This window comes from Acanthochromis polyacanthus, chromosome 4, assembly GCF_021347895.1.
Source record: "Acanthochromis polyacanthus isolate Apoly-LR-REF ecotype Palm Island chromosome 4, KAUST_Apoly_ChrSc, whole genome shotgun sequence".
NCBI classification, from domain to species: Eukaryota; Metazoa; Chordata; class Actinopteri; family Pomacentridae; genus Acanthochromis; species Acanthochromis polyacanthus.
This window is the reverse complement of record NC_067116.1, coordinates 39661731-39687068: the sequence shown is the minus strand read 5'-3', so window position 1 is coordinate 39687068 and position 25338 is coordinate 39661731. Positions and strand designations below refer to the sequence as shown.

The window sequence follows — 25338 nt, the reverse complement described above, 5'->3', positions numbered from 1 at the left end:
TTGACCTGCACCCTGAAAAAGACGGGTAACACACAAGTCTGTTAAGTTAAACTAAATTAAGTAATGTCACTGGTTTAAGTTAGATGTACTTCAGTCATCTGATTCATCTCCAATAAACATTGTTGCAACTTTAATTAAAAAAAACTTAAAGTTTAAAATATTTCCAACTTACATATTTGCTTTCCCCAAACGTTAGACGTTCCATTTCCTTTTCTATGCTTTGTAATTCTACTTGCGGTTGAGTCAGAGAAAAGAAATTGGATTGATGTCAGATGTACAACCCTAAAAGGAAAAGTCAACCCAATATTTGCACTTTAACTAAAATTATAACACCAGTTTAAAGGGACAAAGTGTGATTCCAAGTTGACAGAACCCATGCAAACGTACCACCATCACTAAATCAGAAAGCCAAATCAGATTTATTTGACAGTGCTTTGCTTCAACTGCAGCTCAAATATTCTTTTTTATTCCTCTTTTTTTGTAGAGCAACAGAAGCAAAATACATAAACCTAACCTCTGCTTTTACATATTGCTGACCCACAACAAGCTACCTAACTGTTAAAACCATTGACTGTATCTAGAGAGGTTAAAACACACCTGACATGCCCACTTGGATGGAAAGCTGTTTCAAAGATCGGCTTTTTCCTCTGAAGGTTTCGTGACAAAAGCAAACTTATGCCATAATTCAAGACACAAACATCAGCTCGTTCTCTGTTTTGTGGTGGTCAAAGTTCAGCTGGTCTTGCTCGAGCTCACCACGTTGCAATCCATTTGAAGTAATGGGCTTCTGTCTGAGGAGACCGTAAAAAAAACGGGTTACGAGACGATTTAAAAACTGCGATGAGTGCTCGTATTTTCTGGTCAATCCATCCAAGGAGAGATTGATCATGCTCTGCTCATGAGAAACTGCCACAAATAGCTGAGTAACAAATGTAATGAATAAAGAGAGCTGGAAGGAGGAGTACAGTACCGGGCTTCTCTTCTCCTCTCAGGCCGATCATGACCTAGAAGTGGCTTTCAGAAAGTTCCAGGCTGGTCAGCGCAAACACAATCTGTCAGGAAAGTGTGGAGGGAAGTGGGTTTTTAGATGCTATATGACCATCTGATGGGCAGTTTGGATGGAGCATAAATCCTGCTTTGTGGTTTCTAAGTGGATTTATGGTTGTTTATTTGCAATGAACATCAGCGGTAATGATCTCCTCGGGAAGGGTGAGCTACAGTGAGGTTAAAAATATGTCTTTTATGTGCGATTTTTGATGCAGATTGGGTGCGAAGGGTTTTTAAAGAACCATAACTGCCTCCACGACCATATTGGTGCAGGTGGACCCGGGCTACAATAACTAACTTGTTGTTGTTTTTAGAAAGTATTTTTGCCGCCCCTCTCTCCTCCAGCTCTCAGACTTTGTTTAACCTGAAGCTCCGTTTAATGGGACAAGGCTCCAAAGCGGCCGTCCCTTTTTTCTTGCAGCTTCTTTAAACAAATCTGTCAGATCTCCTAATGCTGGATAAATAGAGGACAGTGTTTTCTATCTGCTCGGGTCAGTGGGCTTATAGGCTGATGCTGTTTTTGTCTGACTAAGGAACACCTAAATGTAGGATTTCTCCTTTTCTGACTGTCAGAAAATCACAACTTTGACCTAACGACGGCAGGTTGAGAGGCCGAATCCTCAGCAAGGCAGCACGAGAGCCGGAGAGAGGGGATAAGAGGTTTGACAGGGGCCGCTTTGTTTGTCATTCATGCTATCCTGCTCATCCCCAAAGCCCCCCGGCCAGCCCTGTGTAATAAACCCGGACATGCGGCTCCGTTCATTCATCCTCTCCGGCCCCAGTGTGTGTTGTGACTGTGCAGCCTGTTGACACGGTTCATAATGGTCCTTAAAGAGCCTGGCTTCTCTCAACCTGACAGCTCTCAATTGGACAGCTACCAGTAATACTGACAGAATGACATACACAAACATACAGTGCAGCGCAAGTTTGCTCTCGCCTCTGCCTGAACCAATAAGAGTGCTGAGGGAGACCGGACCGCAGTGTGTGTGTGTGTGTGTGTGTGTGTGTGTGTGTGTGTGTGTGTGTGTGTGTGTGTGTGTGTGTGTGTGTGTGTGTGTGTGTGTGTGTGTGTGTGTGTGTGTGTGTGTGTGTGTGTGTGTGTGTGTGTGTGTGTTCTGCCTGTATTGATGCATTTCTGCAGTGTGGGAGATGACAGAGTGTGTGTTTGGCTGAGGATGAGCCGGGCAGGGCAGGGCAGGGCGACGGAGCAGCGTGACCCAGCGAAGGGGCGTCCATCTGGGCCACGTGGATGCTCTCTGGGGTTGAGGGGGTCGTTTGTTGCTGGAAGAGAACCGGGAGGCGGAGTCCTCTCTCTCTCTCTCTCTCTCTCTCTCTCTCTCTCTCTCTCTCTCTCTCTCTCTCTCTCTCTCTCTCTCTTCCCTTCTCCTTTCCAACCTCCAGCCTCCCCCCCAAAACAAAAGCTCCAGATGGTAGGAAAGCCACCAACCTCCCTCATCCCTCACCCTTCGCTCCCCCTCCCTCAACCTTTGTCTGGAGGCCTGTCCCTTTGTTTGCGGAAGAGAGACCCCCGAACGGATTAACTCTTTGCATTCCAGCTCCTTTTGTGTTAAACAGCCAAATCCAAGACCCCGACCCCACCGCCACCTCGGCCCCCCGACCCCCGCCGTCCCCCCTCCCTCCTCCTCAGCACCTCGCTGGGGCTTTCTTCCCCCTTGTCTCCGCCGCTGTGGCTGTTTCCTACAGGACGGCGTTGGTGGGTGGTGGGGCTTCAGAATGGCTGGGGGAATGGGGGAGGGATGCTGGGGGTGGGGGTCACTCATCCACATCTGTTGTTATGGGTGGAAGGATAAAGAAAAGGCTCAGCGAGGGCTGCAGGTGTTGATTGTGTCATTAGCTCCCTCTCTATTGGCCGCTGCTAGTTGTCTCCTCCTTATCCCGAAATCGATTGCTTTAACCAGTTTTCACTGGATGGCTGCTGAATCCTCGATGCGCATCCCAGCACACAAAACATACACACAAATAAAAAAAACCCCAAAACCTTCAGCACAACAACAGCATGTACAGGGATCCTCTGTTTGATAGCCTCAAGCTGAAATTCTTGTTTGTTAGGGGCAGAGAAAACAGCCAGAGTAGCCGTCCTCTGCTCCCGAACGTCTGCACTGCTCTTTATAAACAGTGTTTCTCCTTTTTCTCCTCACCTAAGTCATCCTTCATTCTTCTCCGCCACTGTGTTCTTTTGCTTCATATTGTGCAACCCTCTGAACACCAAGCAGTTTCTGGGCTTTTTTTTTTTTTTTTTTGCTCCTGTCACATTTTCACCCACTGTGGGCTCATTTTTCACTGTAATATAAAATCCCGCTCCTCTATGGAAACAACACAACCACGGCTGGAAGTAGAGAGAACTGAAAAAAAAATCTTTTCTGCTGTCTGACAAAGTTTTAATGCCATACATCATAAAAAAGTTGAATTTCTTTAGATATTTATTTTGCAAAAACTAAAAAACATTCGTCCACGTGCCCACAGGCGTTACCAGTACTTAAAAAATGTTGACTTGATTCTCTTCATATTCACTTCATATTTTACTACATTTTTTTTCTCTAGATATTTCTCTCTGTTGTGTCTAAACACTGCCTGCAGTTCATCCCAGCTCTGTTGAAAACTTACTGATTTTTTGTCAGCCGTGTGTTGATCACAGCTGAGTTACTAATAGCTTCATGGTTGCACCAAAAAGTGCAGAATTCTTTTTTTTCACACAGTCTAGTTGTTGCAAACTGCTTGTTTTGGTGAATGAGATGTGTAGAGCAAAGTGGTTTTGATGAAATAACTCAATTTTAAGTTTAGGTTTAATTAAGTTTTCAGACAAAAATGGCACATTGAAATTGCTTAGTTGAAGGATTATCAAAACAAAAGTCTAGTGACTCTTCCTGTTTTTTTTTTTTATCATTTCCTGCTCTAGTAAATGGTGCAATATTGTAGATTTTTTAAATTGTCACATATCTTTCAAACCTACAGGGGGTTAAGCTGTAAATATAAACAATTTCTAGTTAAAAAAGCATCAGCACAAGCCTCATAATTGTAATTCCAAACCAGAGATGGACCACCAATTGCAGCTGCATCTAAACAGAATTCAATATGAACACTAATGCGGTACAACCAGTGAGAACTTTAAAGGAGCTACACACTGTTTGCATTGATTTGTAATGCTACAGTTGTGTAATGAAAGAAAAGCGTGGCTACCAGGCTACTTCTGAGTGCAACCATGTAAGTAGAATTAGTAGAACTTAGGACAAAATTTGGGACTTTGGAGCAAACATACATTGTAGAAATGGAAAGTTTCCTGTTCTTCTAATTCACTGTTATGTGAGTTCAGCTTGTTCAAATGTAAATTGAAGAGAAATATGCACATTTTATAGTCAATTTGGATATTTTCTGAAATCATCAGCGACACTTGACAGTTTGGAAGAATTCATTGTTTCCTCTTTCTTGTGCGCTGATTGATGCAGACTTTGAAAATGTGGTTCTGGCCGTACTACAGCTGCATCCATCTTCTTCATAGATGTTTTGCTCTAAATGTTGAGCAGAGAAAAGTAAATGTGACTCCTGTGGATGTTTCTGAACTGTTTGCTGTGTCTTTTTCTACGATTCTACAATTTCATTTAGCCGACGCTTTTGTCCAAAGCGACGTACAACACAAGCAAGAATTCAGACATAAGGAAAAACCTGTAGTAAGGATATAACAGCCACTTACAGATTGGGCTGTAGTGGAATGTCAGTGTGATTATTCCTGACGTAGCAGCAATCAAAGCACCTGAAGTTCGGCAGCGACGACTTCAAATGCAGCTCTTATGACGACGTATTATAAAGGTGTGGATCACATGGAATCTCCTTTCCTGGTGCAGTTGATACTCTTCCAGTGGCTATAGTCCACACAATGGCGCATTATTGGCTGGACACGACTGTCCATATAAGTATCCATGCAGGTCCTTGCATGTAGGACTTTGAAAAGCATGATCTGGCCTTTAGGGCTGGGTCACACAACCACTTATAATAGCTCACAGTGGCAAAGTCAACCTGCACAGACCTCTTGTATCGAGTAAATTAGCATTGTCGACCAATTGCACACCCTCTTGACAGCAGTGACGTTTGAGAGAATAGAAACTTGGGGAGTCCAACACAGAAGGATCTTTAATATTTGCGGGATCATGCAAATTTATGACCACCGCTCCGCTAAAGAGTTGCAGCATGGCTCCTGGAAAAAGGAGAAGATAGTAGCCTATAAATATTTCTAAGTATTCACCACCTCACCAAGCTTCCAGCACTTCCTGTTTTGCATCGATTTGTGAATTACTTTCGCTGCTCTTCCTGTATGATTGAGCGTTTTTTTTCTATTTGTTTTTTTTTTCTTTACCTGTCTGGAAGCTTTGCCAGCCATAATTTAGACAACTTCATGTTTTTCCTTTTAAGCCGCCAGTCTTTCCACAGTGACAGTTGCTGTATTTATTAGCCCCAGTCCAAAGGGAGCGCTCCTGATTTACATGGCACGTCGGTGGTGTTGTTTCCTCCTGCTGTCTGAATGCGTCGGTGCTACCAGGAGAATAGCTGCTACTTGAGTCAAGGTAATAAAGACAGCTGAAAGGGTTGTGTTTCCCCACCTCCGCTCTTTGATTGCAGCATTTTGTCCCATTAGGAAGAGTCTGTTAAGGGGAGCGTGGCCAGCTCTCTGTAACTTTATTTTTCTTGGTTCTTTCGTGTTCTCTCCATCTGTCTCCATCTTAATTTCTGCCTTTCCTGACTGACCGACCGACTGACTGACTGACACACAGGATTGTCACGTGGACCTGCCTCCAGCAGCCTCCGTTTCTTCTTGCGTCTTTGTTTGCTCTCCTTATTATAATGGAAAAGCACATTGTAACCACTGGCTTTGTCAAACCACAGTTAATTGCGAATAATTATCGTGATGGCATTTAATTTTAGTAATTGTCTTCTTCTGGACGGCTGGACGCTAATCCCTTCCTCCTCTGTTCTGGTGTTTATGTGCTGATGGTGCCGCCTCATGTTTTTTTTAAAGCCTTATTTCTCATTTGTATAAATAAATAAAAAAGGAATTTGCATGACCCCCAAGCTGCAGTTTAAATCTCTCCTGTAACACCTCAAAGTGAGAGCGGTTAAACTTTTCATCCTTGATGCAGAGTTGGGTTTGCTCCGACACCAGTTACTTCCCATAATACCATTAAGAGCTTCCCATGATGAGATGATTAGATTGAAATGATTAGATAATTGGATAGAAATTTTGCTATTACGAGGGTGTGCAGAGTACAAGATTTCTTGCAGATTGCTGGCACTAATTAACTGCGAATGTTGACTTCCCAGATAATTTGTAAAGATTAGTGTCTCTGAAAAGGATGTGACAACAACAGTGACATGGATTTTCCATCTAAATGTGGGTGGCTTTGTCAAGTTAGAGCTAACGATGGTTCCACCCCGACTTTACCTGGATTCTGTTTAGCAGCACATTTTCAGTAGATGGAAACTGACTTTTTTCCTGATTGCACGCTGACCCTAAAAAGTTTGCAAAAATCTGTGTTTAATTAGGGCAATGTTTTATTTTGCTTGCTGATTTTATACCCCCTCAGACCTTCTGCTTCTTGTTTTAACTTAATGTAGAGAAATACATCCTTTATCTTGCTTCTGCGTTTATTCTCCTGTTCAAGATAAATCATGGAATGATAACTGTAAATAATATAGATATTTTACTGTTTTGTTTCTACACATCTCATCTCTGCTCTGTGTACACAGCCTGCAGTTCATCCCACTTGATCCTAAATTTTGAATATTTGCCCTGTGATTGTTGATCACAGCTGAGTCACTCATGGCTCATTGGTTCAGAAAAATGCGCTCATTTTTTTTGCTTTTTACAGAACCAAGTTAGTAAACTGGTCTAAATTTTGGCAATTTTTGTGACACATGTAGGGAGAAAGTTATTTTGAAGAATTATCCCAGTTTTATGTGCCAAAATCTCCCAGCAGAGTTATTGTCCCACATGATCCTCACACCTTATTTGCTTTTCATTCTGACTCCAGGCATAAAGTTTTTGAAGAAATATCACAGTTTTAATTTCAGCGGAGATTCTTGTCGCACATGATTGTCACATGAACTCTGTGTATAAAAATGCATCCTTAACAGTCCCATAAAATAATATCACAATATTGAAAGTCTTCAGCGTTTAGTCTCGTCCTCAGTGCTTCAGATTATGCAGACAGACAAGGAATGATAATTGTACATGATATAAACATTTTACTGTGCATTAATCTTGTGTCTATATTAGTCATATTTATATACACAGCCTGCACTTCAACCTAAACTTTTCATTTTTTTTTCAATTTGAATTCTGCTAACTTTACAGTGGAGCTACTCGTCACACATGATCCTCACACCCTCTTTGCTTCTAACTCCATGTATAAAAATGCATCCTTTGTCATCCACATAAAATAATATCACAATAATGAAAGTATTGGGTGTTTAGGATTACGCAGAGAAACACAGATTAATAACTGTAGATGATATAGTCACCTGTCTGTTTGCACAGCATGTAGTTCAGCCAAACTTTGGCTTCTCATTTGTTTAGAAGAATGCAGAATTTTTATTATTATTGTTTTACAGATATCTAGTCGATAAACCTGTCTTAATTTTTGGTAATTTTTTAAAGAGAGAAATATCCCAGTTATATTTTGGTTTCATCTCTCAGTGGACCTACTCTTCACGTATGATCCTCACACCTTCTTTGCATCTCGTTCTGACTCCATGTATAAAAATGCATCCTTTGTCATCCACATAAAATAATATCACAATAATGAAAGTCTTGTGCGTTTAGTCTCGTCCACAGCGATCCTGCTTCAGATTATGCAGAGAGACACAGAATGAGATTTCCCTGCGCGGCTCAGACAGACGCGGGTCAGCTGTTCAAATCGCAATAATATTTCAGACTTCACAGGCCAGGAGATGTTAGATCACCTTACCCCAACCCTGCGCCTGCACCTGGTTCTGTCTTTTCCGTAACAAACTCTAACCTGCGTCGCATTTCATTTCCCCGAGAGCTGATTGGATTTGCGATGGTCGCCCCTTCTCGCTGCGTCTCGTCTCCGACGGAGCAGCAATCTCTTTAACACCAACCGATAGATATGATAATGTACACTGGCTTTATTGTCGCGTGACAGAAGGGCAGCAGAACACACACACCATGTGTTCGTCCCTCCCCGTTCCTCAGTGCCCTCCTTGTCTAGGAAGGACCTCAGAGCTCACTGAGTGCCTCGGGGCACCAGCTCTGTCTTTTAATCTTTAAATACTTTAATAAGACATTTCTATTTTAGCTCATATGCTTTGAGAGGTTGCTAGCACGCGCCACGGGGTCGAAATTTACTGTTTATTGTTCTTCTTATTTTTAGGACACCTATTGTTACACTTATGTTTCCTCAGTGGCCTCAAAATAACAAAATCTGGACTCAATAAAGCAAAGTGTAGATCAGTGATCAACAGGGTTTTATAATTCAGGAGATAATAAGAGCGAAAATCAAACATCCAGGAGAATGAAAAATGACCAACATGTGACAGGGTGCTACCGAGCAATTCTCTGACAGTTATGGGTGATCAGCTAATATTTTCTGCTCCATTTCGCAGTCTGTCATATCAAGTGTCACGGCTGCTCCTAACATCAGCACAAAGAATGCATGTAACAGTTTATTTGCACCTCTACATGGCAGCAAGAATTTCCTCCCATGTGTTCAGCAGTTCTTTTTTTTCTTTCTTTACATAAGCTGTCCATGAAATCAATATCTGGAGGAAGGTGAACTCCTTAATGTGGACCGGCTTAGGCAGTACTTAATTTCAGTGCAGTAATTAAGGGTCCATTTGGAGTGGGACCTGGTGGCCCCCGTTACCCTGGAGGAGTGGGATTGGTCTAATTAACTAATATGAGTGCGGCTGATTGGGCAGTAAGTAACATAATCACAGCTGATTGGTCAATAACCTGCAGGTCGGCAGGGCAGCCTGAGAGGAACATGTGGAGGTCCTTCCTGGTAAAAGCTCTTTGGCGCTGAGCTGCAGAGGGAAATGTGCCGCGTATCTGATTTGCACGGCTTTTTAATACCGAGCATCAAACCTCAATACTTCCTGAGTGCTGACTGAAATGAGTCTATAGTGCTGAGTAGTAGACACTCAGTGGGCTAATTGATAAGTTGATCAACAGCAATTCAATTAACCTTCTGAACCCAGAGCAATTTCTGTGCAGTTTTTGCTCTTGTCACTATTTTTAGTCACTGTGGCCTCATTTTTCTAGAGCGATATAAAGTCCTGCGCCTCTATAGAAACAGCACAACCATGGCTAGAAGTAGAGAAAACTCAAACATGTCTCCTGTGCAGCATGACATTTAGAATCCCAAGGTTTAACATTTGTTGTTGTTGTTTTACAACTAACATATTTCCAATACTGGAAAAAATAGTGGCTCTGCATGGTGTAGAGATTTCACAATTTAGATTTTAAAATTGTTTCCACACTTGTCTCCTGTTCATTTTGCGTTAGCACAGCCTGCAGTTCAGGTGTCTTGTAATTTCTGTCATGTGGCTCAGTCGTAGCTGAATCATTAATGACTTCTTGGTCGTACTGAGGAGAAGAGAATTATTCAGTAAATTGTAAAAGCTAAAGTTGAGACTGTATATTTTACAAAAAAAAGAACAAAATGGAACCAACATTTACTGTTCAAAAGTTTTTGATCACTTAAAAATGTTCTTCTTTTTAAAAGAAGAGCATTTTTTTTTCAGTGAAGACAGCATTAAATTAATCAGAAATCCAGTGTAGACATTGTTGATGTGGTAAATGACTATTCTAGCTGGAAACAGCCAATTTTTAATGGAAAATCTCCATAGGGGTACAGAGGAACATCTCCAGCAACCATCACTCCTGTGTTCTAATGCTACATTGTGTTAGCTAATGGTGTTGAAAGGCTAACTGATGATTGGAAAACCCTTGTGCAGTTATGTTAGCACATGGATAAAAGTATGAGTTTTAATGGAAAACATGAAATTGCTTGGGTGACCCCAAACCTTTGAACGACAGTGTACGTTATCAATACTTGGAAAAAAGGTGGTAACTCTAGCTAATATAGATATTTTACTGCGCACATTTTCATGTTGTTTCCACACTCGTCTTCTCTCTGTTCTGTGTACACTGCCTTCAGTTCAACCAAAATTCTGAATTTTTGTGTTGTGATTGTTGGTCAGAGTTCAGTCATTCATGGCTTCTTGGTTGCTCCCAAAAAAAAGAATTATAACGTTTTTGGAGGATATAATTAGTAGAAATGGTGTATTTTTGGCATTTTTTAAGTGAGACATATGTAGAAAGATTATTTGATGAAATATTAGAATTTCAAGCTAAAATGTGATTACATTTCTTGACAGAACTAGTCATCACACATGATTCATTCAAGGACCATTGGAAAGTTCTTCTGCAACTTGATGGCAACACCTTTGGCCAATCGCACTTGAAGCACTTTTTGCACTTACTACAGGTTTTTCCTTATGTCTGAATTCTTGCTTGTGTTGTACGTCGCTTTGGACAAAAGTGTCTGCTAAATGAAATTGTAGAATTGTAGATTGTAGAATGATATTCAGCATCTCAAATGTGAATGTTTGTGGCTTTCTTAATTCTCTGTGACAGCAACTGAATTCAAGCAAATAAGATGTATCAGCTTTTGGAGAGTTGTGGTGACAATAGTGAGCCTGATTACGAGATTTATCAATGCTAGACTGTTAATTATAGCTTTTGGGTATTATTGTACGCTTTGCAGTTTTTGTTTGCACACTTTTTGGTCACTTATTTTCTTATTTGTATCGTAATGTTGTTAATTTTTCAGCATTTTCTCAAGTTAAAGAGGATGTTCCCACGCACTGTTCTTTCATTCAGGACACTGAATCAGTAGAGATCTTTATGAAGAGAAGTTCTTCTTTGGCTGCTAATGTTCACATGACTGCTATCATTAGAGCTCATGAATAATATAAAACATTGACAGTGGCAGATTTTCGGTCTGTGTTTGAAAAGTTTGGCGTGCTTTGTCAAACGAGCAAAATGGGCTGAGAAAGGTTATTATTGTGAGGAAAACGAACATATCCCTGAAGTTTATTTCAGCATTCTACCAAAACCCCTACATTCTACTCACAATACTGACGAAATTCAAATGAAATCTAATTTTACTTCAAAAACATCAATGTGGATTTGCTGCAGCTCCATGAGTTCATTTTAACCACTCATTGCACTGTCTGCAGACTTGTCTATATCTGCACCAGAAACCATCATATGTGTTTGGATCACAGAGAGTAAAGTGTCTAATTGCTGTCGCTGTCTTGTCCTGTGTGCACAGTGTATTCTGGGATCTGTACTGCGCTGCCCCGGACCGGAGGGAGACATGCGAACATTCCAGCGAGGCCAAGGCTTTCCATGACTATGTGAGTGAACTTAACCAACCCTCCTGCGGTGCACGAAGGGGGCACAAGTATACACACATCCAGCCTCACTTCCAAATGCTTGTGTGCACACGCGCGGTCAGAGCGTGTATCAGAAAGAAGGGACTATTCTACCTCAGATAATGCTGCCGGTTCTTGTTTTGACATGTCTGCGTTTTTTAATGTCTGCGTGTCTGCTGCAGCCTCTGTTTTGGATGGGACAGACTGCGAGCCAGACGTCTGAAATAGCATTGCTTTTAAAAAATGCAGCACCTATGAACACCACTTCTATATTTTATGGGAAAGCCCTTAGACTCCCAGCTTTGAATTTTTAACGTCTAATAGAGGGTCTTCGTGGCGTTCTATAGCTGTAATTTGTTTCGATTGGATATCTAGCTCAGCTGGTGGCCTCCTGAAAAACGCCGACCTCCCCCTCAGGTCCTGTTTTCCCGGAGGTGAAAGGTCAGGGTGCTGCCTGGCTATTTATTGGTCCGCTCATGGCTTCAGTAAAGGTCAAATCGCATAAAGCAGCTGGCTGATCACACGAGCACATTAACACACGCATTCGCACACACAATGCATATACACAGAGGACACATTTGGTGGGAGGCCGGGCGATGCTAGCTGCGGCTACAGAGGCTGGACCGGGCGATGAAAGGTCGGGGTCTGTGGCCTCCTTGCTCCTTGACCCTCTCGTCTTTGGAAGAGTCGATCAGCAACATATCGAACACACACCAGCACACATATGCAACTAGATTGTGCTGCAAACTGCAAATGAGTGTTCGGATGGGATTTAAGCTCCTGGCTTTCTGTCGGAAAGGATTTCTGCTCTTCACCTGGAGTGTCCTCGCACTGTAATAAATATTTGCATTCTGTTACCTGGTTTATATTTGAGTAAGGATTACATGGTTGTGCGGATGTTGACCGGCCAGGCTGCTTCGACTGCGAGATTATCATTCCACCAGGGCAGAAGTTAAACCTGAAATGGATTAGAGGTGCTATTCTTACCGTTTCATTCAGGCTGTTTTAGCTGGTAGCCAGTCACCCGTTCAGTCGAACTCTCTTATGAGGTTTGACGGCAAAAAGTGCGAGCGCTTGTCAGCTGAACAGATTACATTTGTTGTGCGTGTAGTGTGCATGTCTGTGTGGGCACTAGTTGATGTGTGTCTCCATGCCTGTCTGTGTGTGTGTGCCTGTGTTGGACCACCATAAGATTAATTACATGGTTAATTAAACCTAGTAGTTAATTAAATCTGACAACTGTGTCTAATTAATCTAAATGCCATATAATTTCCTACACCTTTCTCCAGAGGTAGGCCAGCTGGATACCTGCATGTCAGCTCTTTAACGGCTCCGGTTTGACAGCCGTGGTCAATGAACGCCTGAACTTCAAGCTTCAAGTTTTGCCGCCGCCTAAGACGCGTTTAGTTTCAGTCTTTGGCGACATAAATCAGTCAGCTGAGCGTCAGAATCACTATTACTGCTGTGTAGTTGACCAAACAGTCAAGATTTTGCCTTAAACTGCACGTCAGAGCTAAAACTGTTGGTGCAAATGAGGCAGAAGAGATGATTTTATTGCATTTCAAAACTCGCTCAAGTTCAAAAGGTCATATATGTTGCACTGAGAGGGCAGATTTGTGATGTTTTCACTTCCTAATATACAGTTTTCCTTTGATGTAGCGTTGAAGTTTGGAAAAACAGTGTTTTTTGGTATTACCGTATGTGCACCTTTTCTTCAAAAGATGTGAAATTCTGACTAAATTTGGGATGTAAAAAAATTGAAGCTGTGTCTCTGAATAGCGTTTAGCTTCACAGCAGGAGTTGGTAATGACTGAGCCAGGGGGCTGCTGCTGCTTTTTAGTGATCTTACTTTATAATAAAAGGATGCTATGAATTGTACTTTGTTTGCTTGGCTTGATTGTTGGTGATAGATGTAGAATTTCAGGTTTAATCCAGAGCAGTGGTCGACAGTGAAGCGTGACAGTGAAGTGCGTGCACAGAGGGTGTGGCGGAGGCTCTGACAACAGCCGAACGCAGGAGAAGGTGCGAGTGAGCACATGTGCTTTTGTGACTGTTGCCGTGCGTGTGTCTTTGTGCGACGGGGAGGGAGAGTGTCGGGGTCGAAGCGTGTGAATCCCCAGGGTGGAGAGGGGTCTGTCTGTCTCTGATTAACTCCGGCTCCTCGGTCCCCGCAGACCGACGGCCTGATCAAGTCTCTATCACGGCCCCTTGCTGATAATGGCTCCCTCATTCCCCCGAGTCCACCCGGATCACAGAGTGAAAAACAACACGGCTCCCAGGAGTCGCACACACTCCGCTCTGTGTGTCGCTCAGCGGGAATAGTGAAGGAGGAATGTGTACGAGATAAAACTGGGATTTGTTTTTATTTGTGTTTTCTTAAATATATATATACAATTTACGCTCCTCTCCGGCAGCCATCGTGTCAGTTTGTTGAGGATGGCGGTGAGAAAATATCAGCGGCGTGATGCAAAATTGATATTTAGAAATGCAGTTTGCTTATTTGTTTCCTCGAACTAATTTGGTTGCTAGGCAACATTGAGCCAGAGTACGGTCTTAGTTACAGATTTGGTTTTGGCTCGGCTCAGTCTGGCTCAATTTGGCCTGGTTTGAAGGCACCTCTTACTCAGCCCTGTCCTACTGGCCCCCACTGAGAGCAATGATGTAGACTTTGTGGACTCTCCAGTTTGGGAAAGATAATGGAATATAATGTGCTAATCCTCAGATCTGGGGACTGGTTGACAGCTAATCCAGGGGAATGTGGTGGGATTGGAGCCCTGGCCACACTCCCAGAACTGGAGGCCTCTGACTAGCTGGATAGCTGGTTGGCTTCACCCCTGAATGGCGAATCTGCTATCATAGACACTCGAGCTCGCACATAAACACTCCTACATGCAGCCACGCTTGTGTGCATATCACACACCCACACTCTTATGCAAATGAACACTTACGCTCAAAGTGAGCGAGATGATACTGTATCATAAAGAGCTGGAACAGCCTGAAGTCTTGTACCTCTGTAAAGCAATTTAAGTGTTCTCTCTTGTCGTCTTAATTGTTGGAGTTGTGTTTCTGTCCTTCCTCTTCACGTTGCCTTTTAATCATGTTTATTCCCTAAAAGAGATCCGCTCATCTTATGGTCCTCTCTTCTGCTGGAATTTGGATGTTCCTCAAAAGAGCACTTTGTTGAGGAAATGCGTTTGATTATAAGAACATGGCACGTCTTTAGTAACTCAATATGAATGATTAAAGCACACGAGCTTTGTGATGAAGAAAGCGTGCATATTGACGGGCGGGCGGGCGCACACACACACACACACACACTGAGTATTGTTGTTCACGTTAAATCCGGCAGAAGAAGAATGAGTCTCTGTTTTCTCCGTCTTTGACACACATGCATGCTCTTGCAATCACAGACAAACAGTCTTTCAGGAAAGCGATACACTCGGCCTCGTTGTTGCAGACGTTTTGCTTCGCCCCAGCCAGAGGTCGCAACCCCAAACATCTGCGATTCGTGCCAATCCGGGTTCACTGCCTGCGGAGTGTCACAGATTTAGTGCCACAAGTGCGTCATTCACATCGCAGTGCTTCACTGACTCCACTCAGCTCCTGGCTTACTGATGAAAAGTGTCATGATCATGGTCGAAATGCAGGACTCAAATATGACGACGTGGCGTTTTGTGTTTTTTTCTTTCTTTCTTTAGAGTGTTGCACCTTATCCAGAAAAGAAAATGATAAGGATACCAGTATGGATATAAAATGATCAATTAGCTGATTGATCGACAGAAAAATGATGAGGAATTTTGAAAATCATTATATGTTAAACAGTGATGTCTTTAATTTTCTCCTTGCAACTTCATATCTTTTGATTTTTTTGACTAGTTTTTTGATAAAACAAGCAGCTTGAGCGTTGAAATTAACCTTTACACTGCTACTTTAAATTAGTCTACAGATTATATACTTGATTAATGTCTAAAAATGTCAGAAATTAGTGAAATATGCCCACTATTATTTTTCAAAGAACAAGGTGAGGTCTACAAATGTCTTGTTTAATCCCATCAAGACATATGATGATCATTTAAGACATATGATGTGACTAAAAACATTTCATTTAATGCATTTTAGATGCTCAAATAATACAACATCTGCTATTTCTGCTTTGAGGAATGACTCAAAACTAGCTATTTGACCATTGAAATTGAGCTTCTATTCTATTCTATTCTATTCTATTCTATTCTATTCTATTCTATTCACTTGACTTCACTTAGTCATGCCAACCTTGTTTTGTCTGATCAAGACTTCAAAATTCATTTTATCTTAATCTAATACACATAATGTGACATGGCATCACCTTTTACATCCTGGAATAGTCCAATATTGGTCATTTTTGCTTAGGAAATGACTCAAAACAAGCTATTAAAGCAATGAAATGGACCTTGTATTCTCACACTTGGGACTGAAACTAATACAACTTTGAATTAATCTGCAGATTATATTCCTGATTAATGTCCACAAAATGTCAGAAAGCAGTGAAATATGTTCACCATTGTTTTTCAAAGAATAAGTAGACGTCTACAAATGCCTTGATTTGTCTGATGAATCCATTTTAAGATCATTTAAGGCCTATAATGTGACAAAAAATGTATTTCGATGCTGAAATAATCCAACATTTGTCATTTTTGCTTGAAAAATAACTCTAAACAGCCATATGGGCGGTAAAATTGAGCTTGTATTCTTCTGAGCAAATGTTAAAAAGATGTCTATTATTTTCAATTAGCCTGCAGATTATACTCTTGATTAATGTCTAAAATGTCATCAAGTTGTAAAACATGTCAGCCATTGTTTTTCAAACAATAAGTTGACGTCTGCCTTGTTTTATCTGATGAAGACTCCAAAATTCATTTTAATATCATTTAACATCATTTTAGATGCCGCAATAATCCAACATTTGTTGTTTTTTGCTTCGGAAATGACTCAGAAGATTAATGGATTATCAAAATGCTTCTGTCAGATGAACAATTGATTAAGCAACTAGCTCTAAATCGATTAATCCAAATAAATAGATACGGAGAATAAGTGCAGTAGCCCTAATCTGATGCGTTCCCAGCGTGCAGTCACACTGTGGATGGATGGAGATGCTCTGCTGGCTGTTGCCTGGGGATTCTTGGAGAGGGTTAAACATTTATTAGGCTCGACCACAGTAACAGGTGGCACGAGGGGAGGAGCTGCACACTGTAAACAACCGCTGATGGCCGAGCCTTTGTCTGGACGCCGTGTGTGATTTTTTTTGTGTTTTCCATCACTACGTTCGCCTCACCAGGTGCCTTATTTTAGCGCCACACATCCACCAAAACCTCCCCTTTTCCTTGTCAAAGCAGCCTTTGTCCCCTTTCTGCTTTTTCTTCTTTTCTCCCAAAGACAAAATTTACTCATCCTGCACCGTTTTTCCTGCTTCAATTCTTCTCAGGTCTTTTTCGCCGCCTTCCTTCGCCGTCCTCCAACCCCCCTCCTGCTGCTCTTTCTTTCCTTTCCTCTCTGTTTCCACGCTCTCTTTCTTATTCCTCCCCCTCTCTCCTTCTCCCTCTCCTCCGTCCCTCCCTCCCTCCCTCCCTCTCAGAGGAGATTGATTGGGTAATCTGGCTGGGTGCCAGCGGTGCCCGCTTCCTTGCTCGGGGGAAGGAGAGAAGCGGGGGCGACATGACGACATGCAGGAATAATAATAACATCCATAATATAGGCAGAGTAGGTATGGATGGAGGGATGAGGGAGAGGAGGGAAGAAAGAGCGGAGGAATGGAGTCTGCGTTGGCACGGCGATATCTTCTTCATACAGATTCTCCTGGCTGTTTCCAGTTTAAATATAGCCTACACACACACAAGCAGCATGCCACAACATTATGTCTCCATTCCTGTCCGTTCTCTATCTGTCTTTTTCTACCTCTCCGCCGCCGCCGCCACCTCCTCCGTTCACGCCTGTGCCGTCTTTTAATATCAAACAGTGCGTGGAGTGCAGGCTGCAGGCAGACGGGCGTCGAGCGAGAGGACGCTGTCTTTGTGTGCCGTTTGTTTACCGTTGTTACAGTCTAAATGAAAAAGGCCAGTCGGCTCCTCTGTCTGTGTATACCTTCTCCCTATCTGAGAGAGGCAACAAAGCCTGAAAGTGCTGCCCTCAAGCTGTGTGTGTGTTCGGCTGGAGGTCTGTAAGTGACAGAAACAGAAGATCAAATATTGTTTATGATTCCCTTCCTTCCAGGTTCATTCTGGGCAAGCTTAAAGCGAGCTGTGGTTCCGCATTTGATCTCGACTCTCTGTAAGCAGCAGCTCTTGGATCTCGTGTTTGACAGGGACAGACAGGGAGACGGACAGATGGAGACAACAATCCGGGGACGGAAGACGTGTGACAGAGGAGAAGGAGAGGTGGAAGGCAAGGGGGAGTTTGGAGAAAGAAGGGAGGGAGAAAAAAAGAGGTGTCTGAAGGCACCAGGGACTCTGTTTGAAGTCTGCATTTTCCGTAGTTTATCTGAGTTTGGGTACTAGCTGTGCATTGCATCCTGCTAGCCGGAGCAGCGTAAATGCCATCAATCCGACTGAGCAAAGTTATTGTAGAAGCCAAGCCCCGCAGCGTTTACTTTCCCTCCTCGCATGCAGATTTCCAACCCCAGTCCCATTTAATTTCCCTAACCCAGTTACCCATGAATACCCTCTTAGTTGCAACATCATCATCCATAAAATTTAAACGAATGCTTTAAATGAATACTACATTCTGGGAAATAGTGGAAGAAAACTCCTCGGGGGCATTTGTTTATCTCTCCCATTGAAACCGGGGTGAATGCTGCCAATTCTGTTTGAGTTTAGTCATTTTCAGAAAATAAATTATGGTTCAATAATTAAAAAAAAAGGGGGAACATTCATCAGTCGTTTGCCTCGACTGTAACCGGTACACTGTGGAGAATTGAAGTGAGCAGTTTGTCGGGGGTGGGGGTTTCAAGTTTGAGGGCGACCTTCCATGTCGGAGGTGTCTGTGATGCTCCTCCTGCCAAAGCCTGCATCCCCTGACTGTGTTCAGACGCTCGACACGCACTCGCTCACCATCTTTGAAGTTCCCTGACACTGGCGACTCCCAAGCCTCATCCACTTATCCATTTATCCATTGTGTAAAAACACACTGTCCTGCACAAAATGGCATAAATTACTGCAATTATGATGCCTCTGCTGTCTTAGCTTCTGCTTAGTTTGAACTTTCCTCCGGCAACCCGTGCTGACTTTGTGTTTCTTTAACTTTGTGTACCAAGTCGCAGCCGAGAGGGCAGAACAGCCCGGTGTAAGGTTATGACGACGTGCAGTAGCTGCGGATTTAAAGGAATTTCACTGCTTAACTGTTTCACTAAGTAAATTTCTTCCAAGCAGAGCGACTCTCCTCGTCTCCAGTCGACTCGTGCAGCTGTGGAGCTCCGTGTTCACAGAGAAAAAGCTTGGAGCACTCCATTACTGCCGCTCCTCATTAGGCCTAAAACAGTGACGGTGGTTACGAGGATTGTCAGGCAGATCCCAGGGAGTGAAACCTATCTTTAAACATACACTCCTGTTGGTTAACTCTGGGAGTTGAGAAGCCATTTTCTCCCTCTCACGCCAAGCCTCTAAATTAAATCAGCTCACCCTGCAGCTGCTGTAGTGGACATAATATGAGAAAAAGTTAGATTTTTAAGTCAGACTTGATTGCTTGCTGTTGCCGTTCCGCGGGTGCATGTTAACCGTCCGCTGAGGAATTTCGTGTTTGGCAACCTGTGCAAGTTGAGAACAGAAAGAACTGGGACATTTTACTACATGAAACTGACAAAATTTCTCACTTGATTGTTAAAACATAACTAAAATTCACAAATATGGAATATAGTCCATGTTATGTAAGACATAAACAGGCATACCGTCAACCCTAAGTTGCTTCTAGGTGTTTTTCTGCTCCTGTCACGTTTTTAGTCACTCTGGGCTCATTTTCTTACTTCAATATGAAGTCTTTCACCTCTATGGAAACAACACAACCATGACTAGAAGTAGAGAGAATTCAGAAATGCCTTTTATGCAGTATGACGTGGGTATAGTGTCATATACCATAAAAAAATGAACATTTAATTCCTCTCATTATTTATCTTGCAAAAGTTATTCAAAGTTCATTTGTAAGAATTACTGTCACCAGTGAGTCACCACTGGCATTACAGTTGCACCAAGGAGCACAGAATTTTTCTCGTCTCTTGCAGAATATTGTTCGTGCAACTGGTTTATTTTGGCGCATTTTAGAAAACCCATGCAAAATAAGATGATTTTGATGAAACATCACTATTTTATGCTAAGATTTGGTTAATTTTCCTAATGATGCTGAATGTCACTGATGAGACATTTGAAAATCATTGTGAAGTCAAAAGTAATTTGTGGCTCCATTAAATAATTTTGATGATTTTCAAAAAAATCCCGACACACCTTTCAAACTCACCAGTATTGCTTTGTTGTCTCCTCATTGACTGATGGTCAATTTTAGCTTCCTTTAAGAAAATATGTTACTAATTTCGCAATGTCTTTTGTTCAACCTTGAGATGACAAAGAAAGTTGGCAAATGTATGGTCCTAAGCATCAACATTTTTACCAAAATCAAACTTTTACTTATCTGGGCTTTTGTCTGAAGGGATGTGTCCTCCTTCTAACAACAGAATGGTTTGTGCTGTGGGTTTTTTTTTTTTAGATTTCAAAGTCTCGTCACAGTATCTTATTGTGGTACTAATTAGAAATCAGATGTATTTGAACTTCAGGAGACCATCCAAAAGTCGCTGAGAAGCTGAGGTCAGACCTGGTTCAGCATGTATGAGGTGTTACCAAAACAACTTACGGAGATCCAAAAACAGATTATAAATTACCTTTATTAACAAAAAGGAATCAACTCCATTTGCAATGTTCACAACTGGTCAAAAAATTACTGAGAAAGTGGTTTGGTGTTGCGGTCAGCAAGAAAAACAATGGTTAGCCTTTTACCTTCAGTCCTTCTGTTTACACACAGGTGAACAGGTTGTATCTACTAGATCTGTGACCCCGCTTGCTAAATCATCCCCACAAGATCACAAACATTAATGTTGTCAAAATACAAACCTTACTGCTATTGGAGGTGTTTTTACCTGCACCGCTGCCACCACAGAACACAGTTTGCATCCTTTTGCCTTTCACTGTTGTACTTCAACCCCACAAAACTTAACACAACCGCTTTTGCGACGAGCATAACTTCACCACAGCTCACTGACCAACATTCATGTCGTGTCATTCATAACCTCATTTTCCCTCTGACATCTGCTCTTTGTGTTACTTCGCAGTAAAACAGCTGACACAGGGGCCACTGGCTTGTTGAAAATGCAAACGCCAAGCAGCAGATCTAAGTTGCATTGAGGAATTAATAAATATGCATAATTAACGATGGCTCCGACCATCTTCACGAGGAAGTAAGAAGGAAGAAACTTTTGCTTCACTTTTTCCCTCAACTCTTATTTTTTTGTGAGACTTGGACGGCGAGGTCTGAGTTTCATCCTTTTCAGCACTGTAACCTTCCTGCTTCTAAAAGTCACTCATTCTTTTTTCTTTTCTCTTTCCATGTCTTTGTCCACTCTCGCATTCTTCCTCTCTCTCTCTCACACACACACACACACACACACTCTGCGTCCTGCCCTTTCTCCTCTGCCTCTTGCCTCTCTTTGTAGCAGTGGGCAGGCTTGTAGCTGGCAGACGTTGCAGCCTGGCACAGTGTGTCCCTGGCACGCTGTGTGAGTCTGTGTGTGTCTGTGAGTGTGTGTCTGCTGTCTGCTGCTGCTCTGCCAGTCCACCGGTCTCAAGTACCAGCTGGGCACCCAAACCCACAACCAAAATAAACCGGCCGGCCTGAGCCCATAGGTTAGAGCAGAGTGTGTGTGCATGTTTGCTTGTGTTGCATGTTGTGTATATACATGTGTATGTGTGTGTGTGTTGTGCTGATTGGACGCCCTTCTTATTAAGTCTCATTGAACCCGAGTGGCGACCCAAACACAGACCTTCCTCAGATGAATGCCGGAGATGTTCGCCCGACTCAACTTTGCATTACAGTGAGGCCCTCCCTGCAAGGATTAAAGACTAAAACAATTACAAAGCCTTATTTGCAATTTAAATTCTCCTAAATGCAGACTTAATCCCCATTTTCCAAAGGCAGCAATACTGGGAGGCGGAATAAATGTGTGAGAGAGATCCAATTCAAGCCTCTGTTGGGGTTTCTGTTGCTAAAATAACACTTATAAGTTATAGAGGGGGGGATAATGAATGTGCTTTGAGCTGGTTGGGTTATATTTGGAGAACAGTTTGTTTCTGTTAAAAGCTTGCCTTTGTAATGACGGGATGAATGCACAGAATCAGCAGGGGAGTCGCTGATTTTCACACCATTTGTGCAGAGAGATGCACTCACATCCTGAGGAAATATTTGCATTTATGCCATTTGCATGAGCTTGTATTTAGATATTCGCGTGCGTTAAGGTGTCCTGATAGTGGGGGCCACGGCGAGGGTGCTTTACTGCTGCCCAGGGTATATTTACAGACAGTGACTTTAATGCAGTGTAATGATTATTTTTATTCCAGGTACTTCGGCAGCCCGTTCACTCTGAGTGGAATGACTCCCTATTGGCCCACTGATTACCTCTGTGGCTGCTGCCACACCTGGCTCCTTCAGCTCTCTCTCTCTCCGCCATTATAACCTCCCTCCCTCTTTCATTACTACATCTTCATCTGTCCCTCCCTCCCTCGGTATACCTTTACCCTTCAACTAAATTCAACAGTATGCTGCACCTTCATTTTTTGGTGCCTCTCTGTGCTACAACACCTTCATCATCTCCTCATCTCCTCTTCCTTACCTCCTTTTCTCAAGCATTACACCCTTAGTTTCCTCCCAGGTTAGTGCTATAATTCAGCTTCCCCATTTTCTCCATATCCACACCTTCATAGTTCTTCTTTTGCTTTCAGCTTTAACACCTTAAAACATGAAAACCTACTTCTTTGAGTCTGTGAAGTTGTCTGCAGAGATGTGTATAGGTGTTAGCTAATCCAGTGTACATCTTTGTATGCGTGTTGGATGGTGGTGTCATAAAACTGGTGAGCAAAAACATTATGAAAACTCGCAGAGAAAGCGAATAATCGTGATTATCTTCCAGCAGCAGCACACGTCGAGGTCAGGGATGTATTAGATGGCAAACAAACAGTCGGTTTTCGTTGTCATTGTGTTGGATGCGAGCGAAATGGGCAGGTGTAAAGACCTGCCTCTGGTTCAGAGCATCTGCTAAATGGCCAGGCTTGTAGAGCCCTTCCAGTTAACAGTGGGGAACCAACCAAAAGTGGTGCAACAGAGGACAAACAATAAATCTGTGATGGGATGTTGGGGGTTCTTCTGGAATCCGCCTGATTTGTGGCAGTGCAACTCACTCTCTGGTCATCGATTAAACCCCCAATAACTCATCTCTGTGTATTAATGTTCCTTATTTAGAGCATTAAAATGGCTTCGATGTAATTCTACACTGTTGCATTCTCTAGACTGTGGATTTATCCGACCCTAACCTAACTGAGTACGTTTATATGCAGTCAAAAACCCTTTCTTAACCGGAATATTAGCAATAACCCGGTTGCGTACGGCCATGTAAACACCCGCAAAAACCCGAATATGCTCATATTCCGGTTTTTAAAAACCCGAATAAGACCCCTGGGTTACTCCTTTTCTAACCCGAATATCTCGTCATATAAACGTGCTTCGGAATATCCCCATCAAAAGGAACAGTAATTTGCGTTCTGCGCATGTTTCAACCGAAAGGAATCTTGGTCTTTTGAGTACTGCAACTACTTGTATGCCGCGTCTGGCGCGCGACCCACTGGAAATACACAAGAAGAGGTAAATAGACATGGTGAAACCCACATGCGGCAGCACAGCGCCACACTTTTGGAGCGAGGAGGAAACGGACTACTTTATTAGCATTGTGAAAGACATGAATATAATGTCTTTCATTGACGGCAGAAAGTATTGAGATACGGACCGCATTTTGCGTCATGCCGTTGTCTGCGCGTCCCGGTTTGGATGGGAATATCCCAATTGATTACGCTGACCATGTAAACAGGAGTAACTCTGTCTGTTTATCCATGTAAACGGGTTATTCCAAATGTTTCAGAAACCGGAATATTGACCTTAACCCGAATATTGACTGCATATAAACGTACTGACTGGTTGAGGCAGACGGCCGCATTCCTCAAGCCTGGTTCTGTTCTGCTGGAGACTGCAGGTTCAAGACCTGCTCAAAAGGAATCATGCATTTGTTGCATTTCTCCCTATAGTTTTGAAAGGACTTCACGTTAATATGTGAAGTCCCTTGAGATAGCTTGTGTCGTAAATAGGCGCCTCATGAATACACTCGGATTGAATTGAATCTGTGAAGTTCCGTCCTCCCTCTTTACCCAGCAACTCGAGTACACCGCACACCACCTCCTAAAACTGCTCTCAAACACCGTAAAGCTACTCTACTGCAGTGTACCAATCATAGCCTTAAAAACATGAATTCATATGATACAAACACAAGGAGCCAGTCCTATCAGCTTACAGAGTGGAGCTTTCTGTATTGTACTTCTTCTATAGACTCGGTTTGCCGAAGTCAAATGTGTAAAGCTGAAGTCTGACAAGTATCTGCTGCTAATATCTTGGGTTCAGATACTCTATGATATCTTCAGAGTTCTTGTAGAGACCATGTCTGGCAAACTGATGTGTCTTGGCAGCATGCAAACAGCATATTCGGCAGGTGGTCATGATGTTTTGGATCACTGGTGATTAGTGAAGCAAAATGCAAACACTGTAATGGTATGTTTAGTCCAGCGGTAGAGCAATGGGGTGCATGTGCTACCAATCAAAGTTGAAATGACCTCATAACAAACATGACGTGAAACAACGTCCAATGATAGAATTCAGATTGATTAGAATCGTTCATGTGGTAATTTTAACCTTTCTGTGTGGTTTTATCTTTTAGATGGCTTAGTGTTTGTTACATGCACTCTAAATGTGTCTAGAATTTTGTTTTTTTCACAAACCTTTGCAACAGTTGCTCTGAAAACCCATCGTAAAGCTCTCTTTCAGCTACACTTTCCTACCAAATTTATGTTCCTGCTTTTTTCTTAGTTTCACCAGAAAAAAATGCTGATATTTTTATAATCACTTTGGGGGCAATAAATTGCATTAGTACAGAAAAACATGGAACAAGATTTGTTTAAAGGGAAATAAACTGCACATTTGGATGCTATTTCTTTCTCTCCATCACTGTTTATATGACACAGTTTGAAGTCAACATGTTTTTGTGTTCTGGTTCTGTTCACTTTTATGAGGACTTGTCTTATAACTCAACGTCTTCCTCTTCCGTTTTTCATTTGAACCTAAGGCTCTTGCTGCTGGTCCTCTTCCTCCAGTGTCTCTATTATCTACAGTCAACAATTTTCCTGTTCAATTTTCACTCTTCTTCACTCAACGAAGAAGAAAGCTGTTTCCGTAAACCTCTTTGGCCATTAAAGAAACAGTATGCTTGCACCACTACTGGTATTTTGAGCTTGTATTCCTACATTGAGCTCAGTCTGAAAGTTTGATTTTCAGACTTATGCATGTAATGACTTAATATTTGTTGGAACTTTTGTAGAGATTTAGGTTCAAAATCCAATTTTCTGGCAAATCTTGAAATATCCCTGACCTTGCATTCCAAACGTGACTGAAAACAAAGAAAAGACAAACAGCCCTTCAGAGTTTCAATATTCTTTC

At 42.3% G+C, this 25338-nt stretch overlaps 1 protein-coding gene across 2 annotated transcripts in view; it reads left to right on the top strand.

Moving 5' to 3' along the window:
* The window catches only part of ssbp4 (single stranded DNA binding protein 4), a 110636-nt gene that overhangs the window by 21759 nt on the left and 63539 nt on the right, over nucleotides 1-25338 (top strand). The window contains exon 4 of one of the 2 annotated variants that reach the window (XM_022205825.2): nucleotides 11418-11502. The exons of the other annotated variant lie outside the window; for it this stretch is intronic. Within the exon in view, the coding sequence (XP_022061517.1) occupies nucleotides 11418-11502 (85 nt within the window). The remainder of the gene's footprint in view (nucleotides 1-11417; nucleotides 11503-25338) is intronic. 2 annotated transcript variants of the gene reach the window in all.